General features: G+C 34.6%; 1 protein-coding gene across 1 annotated transcript in view; it reads left to right on the forward strand.

Annotated features, from left to right (window-relative positions):
• CSMD3 (CUB and Sushi multiple domains 3) overlaps positions 1-24259 on the forward strand; it is a 1171706-nt gene that overhangs the window by 116505 nt on the left and 1030942 nt on the right. The window contains 1 exon segment of the mRNA XM_059902305.1: positions 10589-10811. Coding sequence (XP_059758288.1) covers positions 10589-10811 — 223 coding nt within the window.

Genomic DNA, 24259 nt, shown 5'->3' on the forward strand with positions numbered 1-24259 from the left:
TAACTTTACAATAATGTCCTGATGAACTCTTTATAAGTCTGCAGGTGATGCTGTAGAAATAATTCAACTTTCATAATTTTCAACTGGAATATTCATTTATAGTAGTAATTCTACGCTGTTGAAAATATATTAGAGAATCTTGTATTGAAGTTAGGAAGCAACTGGAGACCACTGATTTCTTCCCTTTGACATTACAGGCTAGTGCTTACATGCAATCTGATAGTATTTGTCTAAGATAATATCATTTGCCAGATTGATAGGCTTTCCTCTCACTTATTTCTATTTTCAAGAGGCATATCTGTCCCTAACTGTTCTTTCCATCCTGATTAATTTATCCCATTTTTCTTCTTGATTTTTTTTACTTTAGAAACTTTCAAATGCCACCAGAAATGTTTTGGCTATTCCTCAAGTCTGTCTGGCAATTCTATTATTATAGAAAATGGTGAATATCCTAGGTAATTCCCAACTACATGGACAAATCAACACATGGATGCTACATTATAAAACAGTTCAGTGAATTCAGGAAAGCAAAATTACATATTTCTTTCTTACCATCAAGAAGGAAAGAATGAATATTTTGGATATGCAGAATGGTCTGAGTGACAAAGTTTGAAACGTGAGGGCAGTCTACAACATGCCAGTGGAGCAGTATGATTGATACACTTTAGAAAATATGCCTTGGACAATCTCATCTTTTACCTTAAACCTAAAAGATATATTTTACCTGATACTAGCAAAACTAGAGTAAAAATGAAACATCAAAAAGTTTAATACATTAAAGAATCAACTCAAATTTGAAAATACCTTTATTTTCCCACGAGTCTATATTTTAGATAGCTTTTCAAGGACTCATAGTACTTACCATATATATCTATAAAGTATTTGTTTATGTCTGCTTTACCATTAGATTTTGCCAATTAAGGGTTGAAACACTGTTATAAATTTTTTGTAAAACCTAACGTTCAGTACAGTGTTTGGTACCTAGCCCATGCTCAGTGAATGATATTGCCTTGAACTATTGAATTCACTGTAAATTGTTTTTGCCTGAATAATTATATTAGTTGATTTTTTAATACAGTTCAGACCTAGATTTTTAGAATGAAAGATTTTTTTTGGTTAAAAAAAAGGCTGAGAGACTGGTTGGTGTGACAGAAAATGAAAAAGTATAAGTGATAAGAAATAAAGATAAAGCAACATAGTGCAATTTCTACTTCTGGCTCTGATGGAGTAGCTTGTAATGGACAACTTTCATCAAAACAATTATAAAAAATAGATAAAACCTTAAAAAAGCAAAAAAAAAAAGTATTTGTTGCTAGAACTAAATTACAATAAATACTGGAAACAATTTTTCAGATAGAAGAAAAACAAACCTAGATGAAAGGTCTGAAATGATAAAACAAGCAAATATGTAGGTAAATCTAAATGAATGCTGAGTAATTAAGATAATAATAGTGTCTCTGGGTTGCTTAAATTATATGTATAACTAAAGCCTACAAAAACAATAATACAAACATCAGGGTCTGGGATAGAGTTATAATTCTCTAACATCCTTGCTTTGTTCTGGAAATGATGAGTACTAATTTATAATTGACCCTAATAATCCAGAATACACATTTTACTCCCTAGGGTTACTGTTAACAGAATATGCAACTAGAAAGCTAATAGAGAGAATAAATGCAATTAAAAGGCCCACTTGATTAATATAAAAGAAAACAAAAGGAGGAAGTAAAAGAACAAATGTCAGGCAAAACAAACAGGAAACAAATACATATATAGTAAGTTTAAATAGATTAAATACTCCAAAAGTAAAGACTGTCACATGAGCTAAAAAAAACCCCAAAAACCAAAAAACTAAACACTGCTTATAAGAAATCCACCCTGACTATAATCTTATAATAATTATAAGTATAGACACTAACATAAATAACTGAATGTACCAATACTAATGGCAGATAAAGAAGACTTTATGTGGTGAACATTGATGGATCTAAAGATCATTACATAATGATACACAAGTAAATTCACCAGGGCCATACAATAATTTTAACTATATTTACTTAATAATTTACTGTCCAAATATATGGAACAAAAACTGAAAAGAAGTGACAAATGCACATCACAGCAATTTTCAACAGTTAGTAGCAGATTAAAAATATAGAAAAAATATTAGCAAGAGTAAGAGAGACTTAAGCAACACAATTAAAAATTTTGACCCAATTGGCATGCATTCACCCAATAAATAAAAGATTACACATTCTCTACACACCTACATGGGAAATGTATGTACCAATATCAAGTTACATTTTCTCCCTTAAGAAAGGTAAGCTCTCCAGCATTAACATTTGTGTGATGTTCTGAGATGAAAATTGTCCTACTCTATAAAGAATAAAATAATTTAATGTGTTTTTATTGATAACCTGAACTAGAACTATGGAATTATATTTCACAGGCATCCATCTGCTAGCATATTAGATACATTTGGGCAGTAGGCATTTTTAATTCTCTGACAAATTGGTAATAGGATTTTTTAGGGTGTTTATTTAAATCTGTATGTTTTAATTCAAAGACAGTGGATTAGTTAAATTATGTAATGGAGCTTCATGGCCTAAAATAATAATTATAGCAGTAAAGAAGAGGAAGAAGAAAAGGAGAAAGAGGAGCTAACATCAATAATAGCCACTATGCTTAAAATGCTGTTCAAAAAGATCTGCAATTGTTAACATGTTTAATCTTTAAAACAGGTACTCTTATTATCCCATTTAATAGATAAAGAAGCTGAGACTTAATAAGGTTAGTAATTTGCACAAAAGGCATGTGAGATCGTGAAATAAGGATGTCTAGCTTCAGAATCTGTGGCTCACTGAAAAACTGGTATTTTCAATGAAACTATGAATTACATTTTAAAATTTAAAGAGACACATGTAGACAAGAAGGTCTCAATAAATTCATATTTTAGAGAATACATAATAAAAATAGTGATTTCTTGAAAAATGAAACTAAGTGAAAATTTTAATGAGTTTTTCAACAACTGTTTCAAACATCCTTATCTCTAGTGCAATAATATTACATAGACATGACCTAAATCAAAACACTGTATTAATGGCTGGTGATCATACAATTTAAAATAAAATATATAAAACTATTTTTTATGGCTAAATACATTTCCAATGATTTTTGTTACATCTGTTGTTCTCCCTCGCTTTATATAGAAAACAGATGTTTCTTTATACCTCTCAATCCATCTGAAGATATGTCATATATCATATACACCCTCCCCCCCATAAAAGAAAACAATAAAATACATGTGGAAAAATAAAGTGATAATTGTAGAATTTAGAAAAAACGAGAGAAAAATGTCAGGAGGGATCATCACTGTTTATAGTGGCTTGAGCTTGATATTGAAGGACCTGAAATTTTGCCTAAGCAGAAATGAAGGGAATAAGTTTCATTTAAAGAAAACAGTATATAAAAAAGAAATGGAGGTAAGATAATTTAAAGCTTATTCTAAAAAAGATGAGCAAATTACATGGGAAAGGCACAAATTTCAATGCCACTTACAGGGAATGATTTGAGAGATAACACAAAAATCATAGCTTAGACTGCATGACAATGATATTATTTAGATTTTTCCATAGGGTTAGCTCTGTTTTAGGTGGATGGCTCTGGTGAAAATGTATAGAAAGGATTAGGCATAGAAGTGACTGAAGAGGAAAATGGCACAGGCTGTATTCCCCAGAAAGCAGAGTCTGTAATGGATTCTGATTTTTTTTTAAAAGTATCTTGATAGCAAAAATATTTCAGGTTATATAATGATACATATAACATGAATTCAAGGAATACTGCAAGTGTATTTCACTACAGATCATTTCTCTGATTGAATAAGGATAAAATAAAATACTCAGGTGACCCATTACCTGCAAAATTTCTGATAGTTAGGTTTTGCAATTAATTTAATTAACAAGCATTGAATACTGTGTCTTATGGAAATTGTTTTTGCATTTTCTATGATGTTGCCTTAAATAGTGATTGTTGTCTAAAAGAACATTCTACAAATAATGAATGTATCAGTATAAATTAGAAAGAAGAAATTTCTTCCTTCAAGATCAGAGGAAGAGCTATTCAATATGTGAAAAGACCATGACATAGAAAAAATTTTGTGGTATGGGAGAAGAAATTTTAGTTATGACCTAAAAGTTTTCAATAAATGATGAAATAAAAAATCATATGCTTTTCATATTACCTAAAGTGATATACAGATTTAATGCAAACCATATCAAAATTCCAATGGCATTTTTTAAAAGAAACAGTAAAAAAATCTCAAAATTCATATGGAACTACAAAGGATCCAAATAGCTAAAACAATCTTGAGAAAGAAAAGCAAAGCAGTAGGCCTCACATTTCCTGATTTTAAAATATATTACATAACTACAGCAATCAAAACAGTATGGTACTAGCATGAAGATAGAATATCAACCAATGGAACAGATCAAGGACCCAGAAGTAAACCAACACATCTATGGTCAAATGATCTTCAAAAAGGGTACCAAGAATACACAATGGGGAAAGGAAGTTTCTTCAACAAATGGTGTTGGGAAAACAGGATACCCATATGTAAAATAATAAAATTTGATCCTTAATTTATACTATACATAAAAATCAACTCAATGTAGATTAAACACTTAAACATAAGACCCAGACTATAAATATCCTAGAAGAAAACTTAGGGGTAAAGCTTCTTGACATTGGTCTTGGAAATAATTTCTTGGATATGACACCAAAAGCACAGGCAATGAAAATAAAAATAGACAAGTGGGACTATATCAAACTAAAAACTTCTGTGAAACAAGGAAACAAAAGAGTGAAACAAAAAACAAAGTTTGGACTATACCAAACTAAAAACTTCTGTGAAACAAGGAAACAAAAGAGTGAAAAGGCAACCTATGCAATGGGATAAAATATCTGCAAACCATATATCTGATATAGTGTTAGTAGCCAAAAATTATAGAGAACTTATGCAACTCAATAACTAATAAACAATAATTTTAAAAATGGGCAAAGGACTTGGATAGACATTTCTGCAAAAAAGAGAAACTAATGGCCTGCGGCTATATAAAACATGGTGAATATCACTAATCATTAGAAAACTGCAAATTCAAACCACAGTGAGATCTTCTCATAGCTGTTAGGATGGCCATTATCAAAAAAAAAAAAATACGTACATATATATGTAAGTATGTGGAGAAATTGGAGCCCTTGCGCACTGATATGAGAATGTAAAGTAGTGCAGCCACTATGGAAAACAGTATGGAAGTTCTTTGAGGAATTAAAAATAAAACTACCATGTGATCCAGCAATTCTACTCCTGGGTATTTATCCAAAAGAACTGAAATCAGGATCTCAAAGAGATGCTTCCACGTTCATGTTCATTACAACATTATGCGTGATAGCCAAGAAGTGGAAACAATCTATACATCCATTGAAGGATGAATGGATAAAGAAAATGAGGTATGTATATACAGTGGAAATCAGCTCTAACAAAAGAAGGAAATGCTGTCATAGGCTATACCATGGAAGAACCTCGAGGACATTATGCTAAGTGATGCAAGCAAATCATAGAAGACCAAATACTACATGATTCTACTTATATGAGATATCTAAAGTAGTCAAGTTCAGAGAGGCTAAAAGTAGGATAGGGGGGTAGGGGAAATTAGGAGTTATTGTTCACTGGATATAGCATTTCATTCAAGCAAGATGAAAAAGCTCTAGAGATCTGCTATCTAACAATGTACACTCCAAAATTGGTAAGAGGATAGACTTCATATTACATGTTGCTTACCACAATAAAAAGGGCAATTGCTACTGCTGAGTTCTTAAGTTTTTATCACACAATGTTGTGTGTCATAAAAATGTGAGCTTAATAGTGGAAAAAAAAAAAAGAAATCTTGATATGACTGGGCACAAAAGCCGCTGCAGTAGATAAACACGAATGTGAAAAAAAGTAAAAATTAAGCACCAGTGTGAATATTGTTCTAGCATGGAACTTACCACAAAAGAAAACAGAAGAAATTTTAAAATACCATAAAATATGCTGTACAAATAGTCATTGCACTGTTCTGCACTGTGAAGGAAAGGTAAAATATGGACATGGGAGAAGAAAAAAAGAAAATCTAAAAATCTATATTGTTAACTAAATTCTTATTGACAATATGACCCAAATTATGGAAATTTTAATTGTTTTTCATGAATAAATCGACTAAGTGGACATTAAATGTTAAGATGTGAAAAATACAACATAAGGCACTCAGAAACAAAGACTGAATCTATGGAAATTTGCAATACCAATTTTTGAGACCAGTTTTCCATAAACACATAACAAACTATCTAGATTAAGTTTTGCTTCCACCTGTTTACACAGCAGTGTGCTTACCCTGATCATAGAAATCATTCTGTAATAATAAAATAATCTATATTTCCTTGCTGTCTCATGTTGTAGTTTGTCATGAAGACAGGCTAAGATAATGTTCTTTTAGTCATTTTATACCTAAGGCATGATGTATGTGATGAATAGATGAACATATATTGAAGAAAGATCATCAAAGGAGAAGAAGCTTCACATACACTATAAAGAGCAGTAAGGAGTTGTGAATTTATGACAGCAATGAATAAGCAAAGGTGTTTCATTTAGAAATGTACAGTATATGAATGGCAAATATGGATTACCAATGAAAAACCAGAAACCTAAGCAATTGTATCCTAAAAAAAGAAGTAAGAAAAGGTAAAGTATCCATTAAAAAATATGTAAAGGATATGACAAGGCAATTTACAAAAAAAGAATGATAAATAAATGAAAAGCATATAACAAAATATTTGATCCCAGTACTAATCAGAGAAATACAAAAATAAAATAGTAAGATAATATTTTTTTTTCTGCCTTGCAAAATTTGCCTTATGAAAAATCTACTGTTGCCAAAATCAGGGTTGGAGGTCGGAAACACTTAATAACCTTGTGAAAGCAGCAATAATTTTTACTTTACTGAGGATAGTTTGGCTATATGTCTCTTAAAATTTAGTACTCTCATTTCTGGAATTCCATCTGCAGGATATATCACACAAGTGCACAAGGATATACATCCAAAGCTGCTCTTTACACCCATGAAACCACAAAGAATGAAACCATCAAATGGAGATATGTCAAATAAATTATAGTGCAGACATACTATATGCCATTTAACTATGTAGTCATTAAAAAAGGAATGTAGTAAACATATATATGTGGATCCAGAAAAATATCAGTGATATTTTACAAAGTTAAACAAAAAATTCAGGAAAATATGCTTAGTATGACTGACTCTATTTATAAAAAATATATCTAATGCATAGAAATATACATATTATCTGCATGCCTAGAAATGGCCTGGAAAAGTAAGCTTATAACAATGACAAACCTTGTGAAGCATAAGTAAATAAGGAAAATTTTGTTTTGCTTTTAAAGTTTCTATTTACTTCTGATCTTTTGGGTGTGAAAATTATTAACCTTCTGTTGGAAAAATGTACTTTATTATTAACACTGTGATGTTTAATCAAACATATATAAACAAAAATGAAAATCAAATGAAGAACACAGATAAGAAGCTTAAAAGGAGGGGTAATTCCCAATTTGCCTGGAGAAAAAAAAGGAAAGGAATTGAAATGCGTGAATCAGCAGGCCCTTGAAGAGTCAGTGGACAAGGCTGAGCCTGTTATTTTAGGACATATGTCCTTTTTCTAAAACTATCAGTGTTATGGGTCTTGAGACTATTTAAAACAGCCCTGGGCTTCCCTGGTGGCGCAGTGGTTGAGAATCTGCCTGCCAATGCAGGCGACACGGGTTCGATCCCTGGTCTGGGAAGATCCCACACGCCGCGGAGCAACTGGCCCGTGAGCCACAACTACTGAGCCTGCGCGTCTGGAGCCTGTGCTCCGCAACAAGAGAGGCCGCAACAGTGAGAGGCCCCCACTCGCCGCAACTAAAGAAAGCCCTCGCACAGAAACGAAGACCCAACACAGCCAAAAATAAATTAATGAATTAATAAAAAAAAAAAAACAGCCCATAGATCAGATTGTAGCTGAAGGGATTCATGCTTGCATTTAGTTATGAAGTTCAAATTGGAAGCTGTTCAGGCGGAACACTAATAGAAATGGGTGGTAGCTAATTAACCTAAGGCTTCAAAGTAATTGCTCTGCAAGAAGCAATTTTAAAAGGGACCTTTCTGTCTCTCTTTTTTTTTTTTTTTTTGAAAAAAATAAAATGCCCTATTTGATTTTTGGTGCATGAGCAAAACTATAAGTATACACACAAATATTGATTTTTAAAACATTTCTACCTTATCCAGCTTCTTGGTAAGTTTTTGAAAGGGCAAAACGATCACAAGAACTATGCCATATATCACATACTGAATAACCCAGGCTTACGACTTTCCCATATATAAAGATAATCAGAATATATTACTGAAGTGAATACGGCTAGGAGGATAGGGTTATACTGATTAATCCAGCCCTGAGCCACCCACCTCACCACTAGTCAGTAGAGTCAGCTACTCCAAAGCATATAGCTGTTTGGTAGAGAAGTGGCTCCCCTAGCAAAAGCAAGGTGCTCCTGTGGAATGAATGGACAACATCCCAAATTAGCCTCCATCTGCCATGATCTACCACTCTGGCTTCCCATCTTTGATGCATGGTTTCTTACACTTTTAAAAAATATCCATACCTTTATTACATATACTGTACTCATTTCTTCTCAGAGAGAGGAGCTCCAAATTTCCTGCATCTCTACATCCAGTTTCAAAGATACTTTGGGTAGTATGGCATTCTCTCACCCAAAATTAGCTTGGTATCTCTCACTGACAGCTTCATGGTACTTAAGCTTCATGTAGGACACATAGATGTGGAAATAAAATCTGGGTGAAGAATTCTCATCAGAACTTCTGAAATTGAGGCAGGAAAGACAGGACCAGGCCCAAGGACAGCCTACTCACATATTGGCATTAGGCAGTTGGCAAAGCGACCTCCATGTTTTGCACTTGATAAGATTATGACACATGGAGTAATGGCATCTAAAACAGAAACTTTGTAGCGTTTGAACAAGAAACTCTGATCATGAAAACTGGGGAGCATACGCAAATAAAAACGCACAGGTTGCTGATGACCCTGTATGACCTTCCACATGTGGCGCTCAACTAGTAAGGAAAAATTTAAGGGAAAACGCTCTTAGAGTGCATGTACAGTAGCTCCTGGAGACAAATGCATGCTCAGGATGAGAAGCTGATGCAACCTGGTGCAATCCAGGCCACACCTCAACCCTCCCCTCAATGAATATTCCACCCGTAATCAAAAAGACCCTCCACCCACTCAAAGGGCTAAAAATAAAATAAAAAGGGGGATCATCAACCCTGTAGTGCAGCTCTTCACTCAGGAGGATGCCCACACTCTTCTCCTTAGAGTGTGTAACTTTCACTTTTGCCTCAGTAAACTGCTTCTTTGCTCTCTTTGCTCCTCAGCCTCAGCATGTGTGTTTATTTTTTCCTTGGTGTTTTGTGTCCTTTGACCAAATTCTTTTGGACAAGTTGAACGAGAGCCTGGACTTTTGATAAACCTTTTCCGGTATCAAAACCATGGCTGCCTGCCTCATGCAATTAGATCCAAGCTTTAATTGCATGTACCAACCAGTCTAGGTACATGCAGCCGGGGACCATCTTCTCTGACCATTCTATAAATCTTAGGGTTTTACATTACCCAATATGACTACAGAATATTATATACTTATAAAAAATTCTTCAAGAAACATGCTGTGTTTTCTAGGTATCTCCAAGAGTCAAGCTCTCAATAATTTAGACCTCCCATAGAACTAGTAGGGAAGTTTTTAAGATGGCTGCTGTCAGTTGCCCAGGGCTCAATTTTTCTCCCCAACCTTAGATGTCACTCTGATATGGTTAGTTTAGGACTGTGCTCTGGTCAAAGAGCAATTACATAGGTTTTGTTTTGTTTTGTTTTTTAGGTCTGAGCCTTTTATTCCTCTGATAAAATCAGAGTGGGACAGATTTTCCTAAGGCACATTGGCTGCATGGTGGAGATTTGCATACACAAAACAGTTAGCATGATTTACTAAGAAAAACTGGAGTTAATTTTTTACGACTCAAAATGCATACTAACATTATTAAAGTCAAAATGTTGTTTATGAGTGCCCACAATTAGATTAGAAACTACTTCAGGGAAGATACCAATTAGATTGGAATTACTTCTAGGATTGTGTTTGCATGTTGGATCATGTAATGTATAATGAATCAGAAGTGTAGAGGATTTTATTTCATCAACTGTTTTATAATTACTAAGCACAAGATGTATGATAAATGACACATCTTCTAGTATTTTGCTACTGATGTTTTACCTATTTAAAAAAAATAGATAATTTACCTAGCTCTTAAATTGTCATTTGCAAAATTATTGTAACATGGGTCTTGGAAAAACAAAAGGCTTTTTCCAAACAATATGTCTTCTAGATTGTTCTTATTTTATGTAATATTAATGTCTGTTTATTTGTCTTTTGTTACAGGATTTATTTATACATGTGGTGGAACTTTAAAAGGACTTAATGGCACTATAGAAAGCCCTGGTTTTCCATATGGATATCCAAATGGTGCAAACTGTACATGGGTAATAATAGCAGAAGAACGAAATAGAATACAAATTGTTTTTCAGTCGTTTGCTCTAGAAGAAGAATACGACTACTTATCCTTATATGATGGACATCCTCATCCTACAAACTTTAGGACAAGGTTAGTGTATTTTGAATAGAAAAATGGAGGGAAATATTTATTGGGTAAAAGTAGTTTATTTTACAAAGGATGCTTAACATTTGTGGTGCAATTATAATAAAGTCATATTTGCCATCCAATTATTATTCATTTGGAAATATATCATCCCATGAACAAATTAACTCCATATGTCTGACTTCATAACTCTAGTATATTAATATTATCTCTGCAAAAAGTGAATTTAAATTGAATTGTACCTCTTTAGAGTGGTTAAAGGTATTTTGATTTTTAAAATTCTTACCTCAGGGCTTCATTCTTTATGGGCATAACTCTTAGTAAAGTGAAAGATTAACATGTAACGTGTCTTTCAGCGGTATGTACCCAATTTTAATATACAACAATATGCAAAATACTTAAAATCAATATTTATATGATAGCAGAATACATTAATTTTAGATAATGTGTATGGCTTATAAAGTCTAAATATAAAAGTAGACCTTCATATCATCAACTGAGACATTCATGTTTCTCTCCACACAAATGAAATTATTTATTTTTAAGTTAGTTGATAAAACAGATATGAAAATTAGCTGGCACACTGATTGTTTATAAGTGTTTCTTTAGAATCTCTTGTTAGAAAATAGAATATCTAGACATATGATGATAATTTTTGCTGTCTTATCAAAAACTCTTTTTAAACATAAATGAACTCTAATTCAACCAACAAATTAAAAATGCCAGACACTGCATATTTCATTTAGCCCTAGATTTTTACCAATGTATGCATATTTTTCCTTAACTGTAGTATAGTGGGGTTTTTTAAATTCTAATTCAAAATATTCTAAGCAGATAATCTGTAAGAATTAAAGACCCTTACATACTTGACTATGTTTGAGTTATGATTCTGTGATTCTGTTACTTTTTCTAGTAGTTGTTACTGTGTACTTGCCTTCCTGATCTACAGGAATCAGATTATCAACATTAAGTTTTTATACATTCACCAGTCTTCCATATTCTTTTGCATTGATTTTTCCCATTTTAAATAAATATTTGATATATATTATCTTACACTTTTAGTAAGAAAACATGTAACATAGTGGGAAAGTTGTTGGACCAGGAGATAAGACCTGCATTATAGGGTTAGGTTTGTTGTTCATTGGCTGTTTGAGCAATCCACACCATCTCTTTGTGTTTAAACTGGAAGAATTAGTAATACAGAAAATACTGTCCATTTCACTATGCTCTTCTGAATATCTCATGAGATAATGTATATGAAACTGCTGCACGAATATAAAATGCTTTTAGTATACATTTCAACTGTTTGCAGTCAGAATGACACTTAAAAATGTCTGGGTTGTTTCCAACCACATGTCTGTACAACGAAAAGGTCACTAGATTGATTACAGGTGAGGTTCTACTTTTCTTTTTTTTTTTTTGCTCTACATTTATTTACTGAGGATTTCTAACTTCATTTTCTACTTCCTTTTACTCTGTTAAATTATTAATATCGAGTCATTTCAAAGATATACAGTATGGCAGACACGTCGATGGTGCTATTTCATCATCATTGCTAGTATCATTAAAAGTTCCATGTCTTTTGTTAATGATACAGCATTAAGTCAAGATAGAAAACATCCAGCACTGCATGTCATGTGTGTGTGCTTGGCTGCACTAGTGGGTGTATGTAGGTGTGGTGTGGGTGTCTGCCTTCACCTGTACACATCCAATCAGGCTATGAAAGAAAACGGAAGATGCTTCTTAGACTTTCAAGTCGGCGAAATTGATGTATATAAAACTAAAAGCACAAAGAGTTTTGTATATTTCTTTTACATCAGCAATGTATGATATATAGTTGGTATAAATATGAAAAAAAAATAAAGCTCTCCAAATGTTATCTGGTAGTTTCTATCAATTCATTGATAGTATTGTTTGTACAAGGATCTATTCTCTCTAGATCCTCTCAAAAATGAGAAAATCTTTTTATTTTACCCCCCTTCTTTTTTTTTTAAGCAATTGTGGCCTCTGGGAAGTTAAAAGATGGTAAGATGGGGAAAATAAATTTATTGTTCCCATTCTTTCTTTCCTAATCTGTAAATAGGGAATAACAACATTTAATTTACAGAGCATATATAAGGATTACACACTGTATATTGTATTTGTTATATTTAACTTCTCCCCTGTTCAAACAATGTGAAAAGATTCCTACTATTATCATCATCATTTTACAGCTTGGAAAATGAGACTTACATTACTTGCCCAAGGTTAACACTGTTAAAAGTAGCCAGAGGCAGGATCATTATTGCAACCCAGATTTGTCTGAGTTCTGAGCTTACGCTTGTAATAAATCAATCAATTAATTAATTGATTAATTACAAAAAAAAAATATATATATATATAAATAAGTAATATATATATATATCTCCATGGTTTATTTATTGATTAAAGCCTATTTTTTCTTAGTAATATTAGGTAAAATTTAATGAATTAGATAAATAAAAACAATTTTTTAAAACTGTATAGTAGAACATATAAAGATATAAACAAATATAAATTATAAGTTTATTCTTGGTATTTATTTTATGAACTCAGTTCTAATGTTCTCTATAGCATGTTGGTCATTGTTGATGTACAATATATCTATTGGTCTTTATGCCTAAAGAAATACTGTTGCTAATATTATAGAGCTGATTTTAATTAGCAAGACTGGGGGAAAAAATCCAGTGTATAACCTACAGCTCCTTCCAGACTGTGTTTGTACACAGTCTGCTCTTTGATTAGAAGTCTAATCAGCTCCTGGCAGTTTGATTTATTTTTGTGTTTGTCCCTTTGACTCACTGCTTTCTTGCTTTTACTTTCTCTCACATCCTCACTTAATACATGTCCTTATGGTATGTCTGCTATTCTCTATCTTTCAGAAATTGGTAATCATGTTTTGTTACTTTCTGTGAACTCCAATAGACTTTTTAAAATCAGCTTGCTATACTTGCATTGTAATAACACAGAAAAGATGATTTGTAGGTCTTATACTTGCTTGTTTAAGAGGTATATTGGGTTTGGTGATCACAATTTCCTATATTTAAACTATTTTCTATAACTCCAGTTATTGAAGATTCTGCTTGTTTTCCTCTAAGTTTTTTAATTTATTAAATAAAAACTGATACTGGTGGCTGAATTTGATACTTACAGCAATGCACCATTAGAGAACTCCTTTAGTTATATCTTTAGCTTAAAACAAATTTGGTCTGCTTGATGTAAAAAGAGGAATTGTAAGCTTTGCTTACTTTTTTATGCTAATATTGTATTTTCTCAATAGAAAAGTTATAGCAAAAGGTAAAAAGAAAAAAAAATCACTCAATCTCATGAAGCAGAGACATATATTTGTATATTTAGGACCATACTATACATGCTATTTTATGTTCATATTTAGTCTCCTTGAAATAATATATACATATTTCACATGTGATTAGAATTATTGTAAGTATCAAATTTAGTGGATACTTGTCTTACTATAAGCATGGTTCATTTAATTATTCTCCTATTATAAAATATATTGGTTTTTCCTTTCATAATTAATGCAGATATCAGAATTAGCATTAATTCAGATAACAGCGTCACATTACCACTCCTAGGTGAAAAGTGTTCTGGAAAAAGAGCATTTCATTCTAACTTCAATCATGAAAAGTGGCATGGAGAAGGTGGAGTATCAGTCAAATGACAGAATATATCATAACATCAAAATATTTTATTCACATATTTTACTATTAAAAACAAAGTTAGTTTTAAGAATAATTAATTTTCTAGATAAATTATTTCTTTGTAATGTAAAAATGAAGTACAGAGAGACCTTCAAGATGGCGGAAGAGTAAGACATAGAGATCACCTTCCTCCCCACAAATATATCTACATGTGGAACACCTCCTACACAACACCTACTGAACGCTGGTAGAAGACTTCAGACTTCCTAAAAGGCAAGAAACTCCCCACGTACCTGAGTAGGGCAAAAGGAAAAAGAAAAAACAGAGACAAAAGAATAGGGACTGGACCTGCACCACTGGGAGGGAGCTGGGGAGGAGGAAAAGTTTCCACACACTAAGAAGCCCCTTCATTGGCGGACATGGCGGGTGGTGCGGGGGAAGCTTCAGAGCCACGGAGGAGAGCACAGCAAAGAGATTCCTGCACAGAGGATGGGTGCTGAACAGCACTCACCAGCCCAAGAGGCTTGTCTGCTCACCCGCCAGGACAGGTAGGGGCTGGGAGCTGAGGTTCTGGCTTCGGGGGTCAGATCCCTGGAGAGGACTGGGGTTGGCTGCGTGAAGACAGCCTGAAGGGGGCTAGGGCTCCACAGTTAGCCAGGAGGGAGTCCAGGAAAAAGTCTGGAACTGCCTAAGAGGCAAGAGATCATTGTTTCACTGTGTGTGAGGAGAGGAGATTCAGAGCACTGTCTAAACAAGCTCCAAAGATGGGCGCGAGCTGCGGCTACCAGCACGGACCCCAGAGACGGACATGAATGCCAAGGCTGCTGCTAAAGCCACCAAGAAGCCTGTGTGCAAGCACAGGTCACTATCCACACCTCCCCTCCCGGGAGCCTGTGCAGCCCGCAACTGCCAGGGTCCCGTGATCCAGGGACAACTTCCCCAGGAGAACAAGGTGGGCCTCAGGCTGTTGCAACGTCTCGCTGGCCTCGGCAACTGCAGGTTTGCCACGCATTCCATACCCCGCCTTCCTCCCCTGGCCCGAGTGAGCCAGAGCCCCCTAATCAGCTGCTACTTTAACCCTGTCCTGTCAGGGTGGGAACAGACACCCTAGGGCGACCTACACACAGAGGAGAGGCCATATCCAAAGCTGAATGCCAGGAGATGTGCGAACAAAGAAGAGAAAGGGAAATCTCTCCCAGCAGCTTCAGGAGCAGTGGATGAAATCTTGATAATCAACTTGACGTACCCTGCATCTGTGGAATACCTGAATAGAAAACGAATCATCCCAAAACTGAAGCAGTGGACTTTGGGAGCAATGAGATATATTTTTTTCTCCTTTTTCTCTTTTTCCATGTGGCTGACAGGGTCTTGGTACTCCAGCGATTTGTCAGGCCTGTGCCTCTGAAGTGGGAGAGCTGAGTTCAGGACATTGGTCCACCAGAGACCTCCCAGCTCCACATAATATCAAACGGTGAAAGCTCTCCCAGAGATCTCCATCTCAACTCGAAGACCCAGCTCCACTCAATGACCAGCAAGCTACAGTGCTGGACATCCTATGCCAAACAACTAGCAAGACAGGAACACAACCCCACCCATTAGCAGAGAGGCTGCCTAAAATAAAAATAAGGTCACAGACACCCCAAAACACACCATCAGACGCGGTCCTGCCCACCAGAAAGACAAGATCCAGCCTCATCCACCAGAACACAGGCACCAGTCCCCTCCACCAGGAAGCCTACACAACCCACTGAACCAAACTTAGGCACTGGGGGCAGACACCAAAAACAATGGAAACTACGAATCTGCAGCCTGCGAAAAAGAGACCCAAAACACAGTAAGTTAAGCAAAATGAGAAGACAGAGAAACACACAGCAGATGAAGGAGCAATGTAAAAGTCCACCAGACCAAACAAATGAAGTGGAAATAGGCAGTCTAGCTGAAAAAGAATTCAGAGTAATGAGAGTAAAGACGATCCAAAATCTTGAAAACAGAATGGAGAAAATACAGAAACGTTTAACAAGGACCTAAAAAAACTAAAGAGCAAACAAACAATGATGAACAACACAATAAATGAAATTTTAAATTCTCTAGAAGGAATCAATAGCAGCATAACTGAGGCAGAAGAATGGATAAGTGACCTGGAAGATAAAATAGTGGAAGTAACTACTATAGAGCAGAATAAAGAAAAAAGAATGAAAAGAATTAAGGACAGTCTCAGAGACCTCTGGGACAACATTAAATGCACCAACATTCAAATTATAGGGGTCCCAGAAGAAGAATAGAAAAAGAAAGGGACTGAGAAAATATTTGAAGAGATTATAGTTGAAAACTCACCTAATATGGGAAAGGAAATAGTTAATCAAGTCCAGGAAGTGCAGAGAGTCCCATACAGGATAAATCCAAGGAGAAACAGGTCAAGACACATATTAATCAAATTAGCAAAAATTAAATACAAGGAAAAAAATATTAAAAGCAGCAAAGGAAAACAACAAATAACATACAAGGGAATCCCCATAAGATTAACAGCTGATTCTAAGCAGAAACTCTGCAAGCCAGAAGGGAGTGGCAGCACATATTTAAAGTGATGAAAGGGAAAAAACTACAACCAACATTACTCTACTTAGCAAAGATCTCATTCAGATTCGACGGAGAAATAAAAACTTTAATAGAAAAGCAAAAGTGAAGAGAATTCAGCACCATCAAATCAGTTTTACAACAAATGCTAAAGGAACTTCTCTAGGCAGGAAACACAAGAGAAGGAAGAGACCTACAATAACAAACACAAAACAATTAAGAAAATGGTAATAGGAACATACATATTGATAACTACCTTAAATGTAAATGGATCAAATGCTCCAACCAAAATACACAGACTGGCTGAATGGATACAAAAACAAGACCCATATATATGCTGTCTACAAGAGACTCACTTCAGACCTAGGGACACATACAGACTGAAATTGAGGGGATGGAAAAAGATATCCCATGCAAATGGAAATCAAAAGAAAGCTGGAGTAGCAATTCTCATATCAGACAAAATAGACTTTAAAATAAAGACTATTACAGGAGACAAAGAAGGACACTACATAATGAACAAGGGATCAATTGAAGAAGAAGATATAACAATTGTAAATATTTATACATCCAACATAGGAGCACCTCAATACATAAGGCAAATGCTAACAGGAATAAAAGGGGAAATCTACAGTAACTCAATCATAGTAGGGGACTTTAACACCTCACTTTCACCAATGGACAGATCACCCAAAATGAAAATAAATAAGGAAAGACAAGCTTTAAATGATACATTAAACAAGATGGACTTAATTGATATTTATAGGACATTCCATCCAAAAACAACAGAATACACTTTCTTCTAAAGTGCACATGGAACATTCTGCAGATTAGATCATATCTTGGGTCACAAATCAAGCCTTGGTAAATTTAAGAAAATTGAAATTGTATCAAGTATCCTTTCCGACAACAACACTATGAGACTAGATATCAATTATGGGAAAAAAATCTGTAAAAAATACAAACACATGGAGGCTAAACAATACACTACTTAATAAGCAAGAGATCACTGAAGAAATCAAAGAAGAAATAAAAAATACCTAGAAACAAATGACAATTAAAACACAACGACCCAAAACCTATGGGATGCAGCAAAAGCAGTTCTAAGACAGAAGTTTACAGCAATATAATTCTATGTCAGGAAACAAGAAACATCTCAAATAAACAACCTAACGTTAAACCTAAAGCAATTAGAGAAAGAAGGAAAAAAAAAAAAAACCCAAAGTTAGCAGAAGGAAAGAAATCATAAAGATCAGATCAGAAATAAACAAAAAAAAAAATGAAGGAAAAAAAGCAAAGATCAGTAAAACTAACAGCTGGTTCTTTAAGAAGATAAATAAAATTGATAAACCATTTGCCAGACTCATCAAGAGAAGACTCAAATCAATAGAATTATAAATGAAAAAGGAGAGGTAACAACTGACACTGCAGAAATACAAAGGATCATGAGAGATTACTACAAGCAACTATACGCCAATAAAATGGACAACCTGAACAAATGGACAAATTCCTAGAAAAGCACAACCTTCTGAGACTGAACCAGGAAAAAATAGGAAAATAGAAACAGACCAATCCCAAGCACTGAAATTGAAACTGTGATTAAAAATCTTCCAACAAACAAAAGCCCAGAACCAGATGGCTTCACAGGCGAATTCTATCAAACACTTAGAGAAGAGCTAACACCTATGCTTCTCAAACTCTTCCAAAAAATTGCAGAGGAAGGAACACTCCCAAACTTATTCTACGAGACCACCATCACCCTGATACCAAAATCAGAGAAAGATGTCACAAAGAAAGAAAACTACAGGCCAATATCACTGATGAATATACATGCAAAAATCCTCAACAAAATAATAGCAAACAGGATCCAACAGCACATTAAAAGGATCAAACAACATGATCAAGAGTGTTTTATCCCAGGAATGCAAGGATTCTTCAACATATGCAAATCAATCAATGTGATACACCATATTAACAAACTGAAGGATAAAAGCCATATGATTATCTCAATAGATGCAGAAAAAGCTTTTGACAAAATTCAACACTCAATTATGATAAAAACCCTCCAGAAAGTAGGCATAGAAGGAACTTACCTCAACATAATAAGGGCTATATATGACAAACCCACAGCCAACATCATTCTCAATGGTGAAAAACAGAAACCATTTCCAGGAAGATCAGGAACAAGACAAGGTTGACCACTCTCACCACTATTTTTCAACATAGTTTTGGAAGTTTTAGTCACAGCAATCAAAGAAGAAAAATAAATAAAAGAAATCCAAATCAGTAAAGAAGAACTAAAGCTTTTGCTGTTTGCAGATGACATGATACTATACATAGAGAATCCTAAAGAAAACTACTCTACCAGAAAACTACTAGTGCTAATCAATGAATTTGGTAAAGTAGCTGGATACCAAATTAATGCAAAGAAATCTCTTGCATTACTACACACTAATGATGAAAAATCTGAAAGAGAAATTAAGGAAACACTCCCGTTTACCACTGCAACAAAAAGAATATAATACCTAGGAATAAACCTACCTAAGGAGACAAAAGCCCTCTATACAGAAAGCTATAAGACACTGATGAAAGAAATTAAAGATGATACAAACAGATGGAAAGATATACCATGTGCTTGGATTGGAAGAATCAACACTGTGAAAATGACTATACTACCCAAAGCAATCTACAGATTCAATGCAATCCCTATCAAACTACCAATGGCATTTTTCACAAACTAGAACAAAAAATTTCACAATTTGTATGGAAACACAAAAGACCCTGAATAGCTAAAGCAAGCTGAGAAAGAAAATCAGAGCTGGAGGAATCAGAATCCCTGACTTCAGACTATAATACAAAGCTACAGGAATCAAGACAGTATGGTACTGGCACAAAAACAGAAATATAGATAAATGGAACAGGGGAGAATGCCCAGAGATAAACCCACACATGTATGGTCATCTTATCTTTGATAAAGGAGGCAAGAATATACAATGGAGAAAAGACAGTATCTTCAAAAAGTGGTGCTGGGAAAAGTGGACATCTACATGTAAAAGAATGAGGTTAGAACACTCCCTAACACCATATACAAAAATAAACTCAAAATGGATTAAAGACCTAAATGTAAGTCCACACACTAAAAAACTCTTAGAGGAAAACACAGGCAGAACACTCTGTGACATAAATCACAGCAAGATCCTTTATGACTCACCACCTAGAGAAATGAAAATAAAAACAAAAGTAAACAAATGGGACCTAATGAAACTTAAAAGCTTTTGCACAGCAAAGGAAACCATAAACAAGATAAAAAGACAACCCTCAGAATGCGGGAAAATATTTGCAAATGAAGCAACTGACAAAGGATTAATCTCCAAAATTTACAAGCAGCTCATGCAGCTCAATATCAATAAACAAACAACCCAATCCAAAAATGGGCAGAAGACCTAAATAGACATTTCTCTAAAGAAGATATACAGATTGCCAACAAACACATGAAAGGATGCTCAACATCACTAATCATTAGAGAAATGCAAATCAAAAGCACAATGAGGTATCACCTCACACCAGTCAGAATGGGCATCATCAAAAAATCTACAAAGAACAAATGCTGGAGAGGGTGTGGAGAAAAGGGGACCCTCTTGCGGTGCTGGTGGGAATGTAAATTGATACAGCCATTATGGAGATTCCTTAAAAAACTAAAAATACAACTACCAGATGACCCAGCAATCCCACTACTGGGCATATACCCTAAGAAAACCATAATTCAAAAAGAGTCATGTACCACAATATTCATTGCAGCTCTATTTACAATAGCCAGGACATGGAAGCAACCTAAGTATCCATCGACAGATGAATGGATAAAGAAGATGTGGCACATATATACAATGGAATATTACTCAGCCATAAAATGAAATGAAATTCAGTTATTTGTAGTGAGGTGGATGGAGTTAGAGTCTGTCATACAGAGTGAAGTAAGCCAGAAAGAGAAAAACAAACACCGTATGCTAACACATATATATGGAATCTAAAAAAAAAAAAAAGATTATGAAGATCCTAGGGGCAGGACAGGAATAAAGATGCAGACGTAGAGAATGGACTTGAGGACATGGGGAGGGGCAAAGATAAGCGAGAGAGTGGCATGGACTTATATATACTACCAAATGTTAAAATAGATAGCTAGTGGGAAGTAGCCGCATAGCACAGGGAGATCAGCTCAGTGCTTTGTGACCACCTAGAGCGGTGGGACAGGGAGGGTGGGAGAGAAACGTAAGAGGGAGGAGAAATGGGGATATGTGTATACGTATAGCTGGTTCACTTTGTTATAAAGCAGAAACTAACACACCATGTTAAAGCAATTATACTCCAATAAAGATGTTAAAAAAAAAAGAAAAAAAAGAAAGAATTTAGAATTCTCAAGAAAAAAATAATAATAATAAAAAGAAATAAAAATGAAGTACATAATTTAAGAAGATAAAGTTTATGTTGTGACCAGTACTGCATTATGACTTCATGATAATAATCAATTAATAATAATAATAATCAATTATTTATATTTGATATTTATTTACAAATTTATTTTAAAATTTCCATGGAATATCCTTCTCCATCCCTTCACTTTGAGCCTATGTATGTCCTTAAAGCTGAATGAGAAAAATTGAAAGCATATTATATTGCAAATAGTAACAAAAGTAGTAATTTGTTGATATAAATTTGATGAGTATTATACAGAATCTACATGATAAAAAATTGTAATATAGTGCTGTAAGGCATAAAGTTGGAAAATGGAGATCCGCACTATACTCATGGTTATAATTACCACATATTATAAAGCTCTCATTCTTTGAAATTAAAATACAGTATTATCCAAAACTCCTAATGTATTTTGAGTTACTTGAAAAAACGATACGATAGTTTGAGAAACTATCACATAAAAAGTACCAGGAAAATATTTGAGTATAAGGCAAAAGAGTTTAAACTGTAAGATAAAAATGTGTAAAAAATCCCCAATAATTAGAATGTGGTATTGGCTGATATAAGAGTAGAAGACATTGGAACAAATTCTATATGAATTCTGAGAAATAGGAGAAGATTATATCACAGAAGTTACTAAAAGAAACATGATAAATAGTTCATATTATTATAAAGCATGACAAAAAAATGTATACCTACACCTAAAGGAACTAGAGAGTGAAGAACAAACAAAACCCAAAGTTAGTAGAAGGAAAGAAATCATAAAGATCAGAGCAGAGGGGCTTCCCTGGTGGCGCAATGGTTGAGAATCTGCCTGCCAATGCAGGGGACACGGGTTCGAGCCCTGGTCTGGGAAGATCCCACATGCCGCGGAGCAACTGGGCCCGTGAGCCACAACTACTGAGCCTGCGCGTCTGGAGCCTGTGTTCTGCAACAAGAGAGGCCGCGATAGTGAGAGGCCCGCACACTGCGATGAAGAGTGGCCCCCGCTTGCCACAACTAGAGAAAGCCCTTGCACAGAAACGAAGACCCAGCACAGCCAAAAAAAAAAAAAAAAATCAGAGCAGAAATAAATGAAATAGAAACAAAGAAAACAATAGCAAAGGTCAATAAAACTAAAAGCTGGTTCTTTGAGAAGATAAACAAAATTGATAAGCCAGACTCATCAAGAAAAAGAGGGAGAGGACTCAAATCAATAAAATCAGAAATGAAAAGGAGAAGTTACAACAGACACAGCAGAAATACAAAGCATCCTAAGAGACTACTACAAGCAACTTTATGCCAATAAAATGGACAACCTGGAAGAAATGGACACATTCTTAGAAAGGTATAACCTTCCAAGACTGAACCAGGAAGAAACAGAAAATATGAACAGACCAATCACAAGTAATGAAATTGAAACTGTGATTAAAAATCTTCCAACAAACAGAAGTCCAGGTCCAGATGGCTTCACAGGTGAATTCTATCAATTAGAGAAGAGCTAACACCCATCCTTCTCAAACTCTTCCAAAAAACTGCAGAGGAAGGAACACTCCCAAACTCATTGTATGAGGCCACCATCACCCTGATACCAAAACCAGACAAAGACACTACAAAAAAAGAAAATTACAGACCAATATCACTGATGAATATAGATGCAAAAATCCTCAACAAAATACTAGCAAACAGAATCCAACAACACATTAAAAGGATCATACACCATGATCAAGTGGGATTTATCCCAGGGATGCAAGGATTCTTCAATACACGCAAATCAATCAATGTGACACACCATATTAAAAAATTGAAGAAGAGAAACCATATGATCATCTCAATAGACGCAGAAAAAGCTTTTGACAAAACTCAACACCCATTTATGATAAAAACTGTCCAGAAAGTGGGCATAGAGGGAACCTACCTCAACATAATAAAGGCTATATATGACAAACCTACAGCAAACATCATTCTCAATGGTGAAAAACTGAAAGCATTTCCTCTAAGATCAGGAACGAGACAAGGATGTCCACTCTCACCACTATTATTCAACATAGTTCTGGAAGTCCTAGCCACGGCAATCAGAGAAGAAAAAGAAATAAAAGGAATACAAATTGGAAAAGAAGAGATAAAACTGTCACTGTTTGCAGATGACATGATACTATACATAGAGAATCCTAAAAATGCCACGAGAACACTGCTAGAGCTAATTAATGAATATGGTAAAGTTGCAGCATACAAAATTAAGGCACAGAAATCTCTTGCATTCCTATACACTACTGATGAAAAATCTGAAAGAGAAATTAAGGAAACACTTCCATTTACCATTGCAACAAAAAGAATAAAATACCTAGGAATAAACCTACCTAGGGAGACAAAAGACCTGTATGCAGAAAACTATAAGACACTGATGAAAGAAATTAAAGATGATACCAACAGATGGAGAGATATACCATGTTCTTGGATTGGAAGAATCAACATTGTGAAAATGTCTCTACTACCCAAAGCAATCTACAGATTCAATGCAATCCCTATCAAATTACCAATGGCATTTTTACGGAGCTAGAACAAATCATTTTAAAATTTGTATGGAGACACAAAAGACCCCGAATAGCCAAAGCAAGTCTTGAGGGCAAAAAACGGAGCTGGAGGAATCAGACTCCCTGACTTCAGATTATACTACAAAGCTACAGTAATCAAGACAATATGGTACTGGCACAAAAACAGAAACACAGATCAATGGAACAAGATAGAAAG

This window comes from Balaenoptera ricei, chromosome 17 (genome assembly GCF_028023285.1).
Source record: "Balaenoptera ricei isolate mBalRic1 chromosome 17, mBalRic1.hap2, whole genome shotgun sequence".
Taxonomy (NCBI): domain Eukaryota; kingdom Metazoa; phylum Chordata; class Mammalia; order Artiodactyla; family Balaenopteridae; genus Balaenoptera; species Balaenoptera ricei.